At 47.5% G+C, this 2,465-nt stretch overlaps 1 protein-coding gene across 8 annotated transcripts in view; it reads right to left on the bottom strand.

Annotated features, from left to right (window-relative positions):
• The window catches only part of Ttc25 (tetratricopeptide repeat domain 25), a 34,711-nt gene extending 32,295 nt beyond the window's left edge, over nucleotides 1-2,416 (bottom strand). For 5 of the 8 annotated variants that reach the window (XR_003849851.1, XR_003849850.1, XM_008835269.3 and 2 more), the window contains exon 1: nucleotides 2,207-2,416. Coding sequence is in view for 3 of the 8 variants with exons in the window: in XM_008835269.3 (XP_008833491.1) it covers nucleotides 2,207-2,320 (114 nt within the window). In the remaining 5 variants the exon portion in view is untranslated. The remainder of the gene's footprint in view (nucleotides 1-2,206) is intronic. The other 3 variants (XM_017798734.2, XM_029564572.1, XM_029564573.1) reach the window with 2 other exon arrangements.
• Nucleotides 2,417-2,465: the final 49 nt, after the last annotated feature.

The raw sequence follows: 2,465 nt of genomic DNA, 5'->3' as shown, positions 1-2,465 counted from the left end.
CCCCCCAAAATAAAAAAACCGATAGCCTTAGCTGGCCTGGGACTTGCTATGTAGATAGACCAAGTTGGTCTAAAGTAATCCAGTAGGAAACTGAGAATTACCACTATTTCAGGGGATTAAAGTGAAAATTTGAGGAAAACAGAAACTATAGGGGTCCTAGAGCAGGGATGGGCACTTCTTTCTCTCACCTTCCCATATCCTGTCATCTTTTTTTTTTTTAATTTCTTTTATAAATTTTTGTTTTGTGAATGTGCATGTATGTTGTGTGCTTGTGTGAGTGCAACAGTGCACATGTGCAGGTCAGAAGACATTCTTAAAGACTTGGTTCTCTCAACATGTGAATTCTGAGGATCAAACTAAGGGCATCAGGCTCAGGTGCAAACACCTTTATCCATTAAGCCATCTCCCTGGCCCTGTTTGTTTGGGTATCATGTAGTCTAGGCTGGCCTCAAACTTACTTTGGAGCTGAGGCAGCTCCTGAACTCCTGGTCCTCCTTCCTCAGCCTCCCGTGTGTCACTGCACCGGTCACCTTCTTACTGAGATCATTACCACAGCTGTGATGTACCATCTGTCCTCCCCCAGTCTGAGACCTTCCTAGTTTTCTAGGAAAAGGAAGTAGCTAGTCTCCTAGAATGAGAGGGCTGCTTATGCAGAGCTACCTTCCCTTGGGGCAATCTTCTCTTTTTCAGCTTCTACTATAGGTGAAGGTCTGGATATGCTCCAGTAAGAAGAGAATGGGAGGGAGCAGGGCTCTGAAACTCACTATTTAAGGGTGTAGCTAGTGACTGAATGGGGCAGAAGACTCTGGGGAGCTACTGAAAAGCCTGACTGTGGAATCTTGGAATTGCTCAGTGGTCTATCCTGACATTCCATTTCATGTTCTGATATGGTTTGGTTCTTTTGAGATGGTTTTGGTATTTAGTTCAAGTTGACCCTAAACTTGAAATCATCCTGCCTCAGCCTCCTATGTATTAGGATTTCAAGTACCACCATTTCCTGCTACTGCCACTCACTCCATTTGAAATAACAAGCGGGCCATCGGCTGGGCTGGGAGCGCTACTCAGTGGTAGAACACTTGCCTACCATGTGGGAGGCCCTGAATTCCATCTCCAGCACCATAGAAAACCAGAATATGTTGCTTCTTGTTTGTTTTGAGAGAGGTCTCCCTGTAGCCCAAGCTGGGCTGGAACTTGCTCTGTAGACCAGGATGGCCTCAGTCTCACAGAGAGCCACCTGCCTCTGGCTCCCCAATGCTGCACCATTAAAGGCATGTGCCACCATGCCCAGCTCCAGAAAGGAAATTGTTATAAGAACACTTTACACATGCCAATGTATAGTATAGGGGTTGGCACCTCAGGCAACTGGAGTTTGAGTGCCTGCCTCAGAGAATTCTTCCTCTACCATGTGCTGGTTCAGTGTGACCCTGGGCACATTACTCAACTTTCATATCAATTTCCTCATCTATAAAATGGAGTGATAATAGTACTCACCCATAGATGTGTTTAGTAGTGTGTCTGGTGTCCTAAAACAGCACCCAACACCTTTAGAGCTCAATGGTGCAATTTCTACTAAGGTTCCTATAATAATGCTCACTGACTACCTGATTTCTACAAACAAGCTGTGACAAAAACTTTATACCTTCTACATTTAGCATTTCCGGTAATTTGTAGCCAATGATGGGAAACTGAGTTTACTCTGTCAAGGGTAATGGTGAGTGGTCAACTGTGGATGCAGGGAATGGAGGAACAAAGTGAGAAATGAGGGAAAATGGCCAAGGACAGGGCTTATCTGTGTTAGTGGAGTATCACAGGAACCAGGAAATATTAAACACAGAAGGGTCCTCCAGGCCTCATCAGGACCTCATCATTGCTGGTGCTCAGTACTGGTGATGAGGCCAGGTGGTGGGGTTCCAGCACTCGGAGGCAGACTGTAGGAGGTTATAAGTTAGATGCAGGTCAGAGCGACATAAGGAGATCCTGTCTCCAAATATAAATGAAGCTGGGAATGGTAGCGTATGTCTTTGGTGGGCAGAGGGATGGATGCAAGTTCGGGGACAGCCTGGCCTGTATAGCAAGACCTCTCAAAAGAGGTGTGTGAGGGGACACGAAGGGAAGGAGAGAGGGGAAAAGGTGGAGGGGAAGGAGGAGAAGGAGGGAGAGGAGGAGGAGGAGGACAGAGCGATGACAGATTTCCAGTCGCACTCACGTTGCTGAAGCTCTGAGCGGCCTTAGAGTACTCCCGGCAAAGGTAGAGCCTCTCGCCCTCCGCCATGTAAGACGGGAAGGTGCTTCTCAAGGTTTCAGCTTCGGTGTCAGACATGGTCACTTCCGGACTGTGGAAGATGCTGAAGCAAAGCAAGAAAGGAAAAGAGGCTGGAGGACCTCTGCCTGGCTTGTGTAAGCTCCGTCTCTTAGCAACTCCCAGTAACGCTCCTAACTTCCGGTCGTGTGTGTCCCCGCCCCCC

The sequence above is a fragment of the Nannospalax galili genome, unplaced genomic scaffold (assembly GCF_000622305.1).
Source record: "Nannospalax galili isolate Female #2095 unplaced genomic scaffold, S.galili_v1.0 scaffold137, whole genome shotgun sequence".
Classification (NCBI taxonomy): Eukaryota; Metazoa; Chordata; class Mammalia; order Rodentia; family Spalacidae; genus Nannospalax; species Nannospalax galili.
The sequence above is the reverse complement of the archived record's forward strand: the minus strand, read 5'-3'. Positions and strand labels throughout refer to the sequence as shown.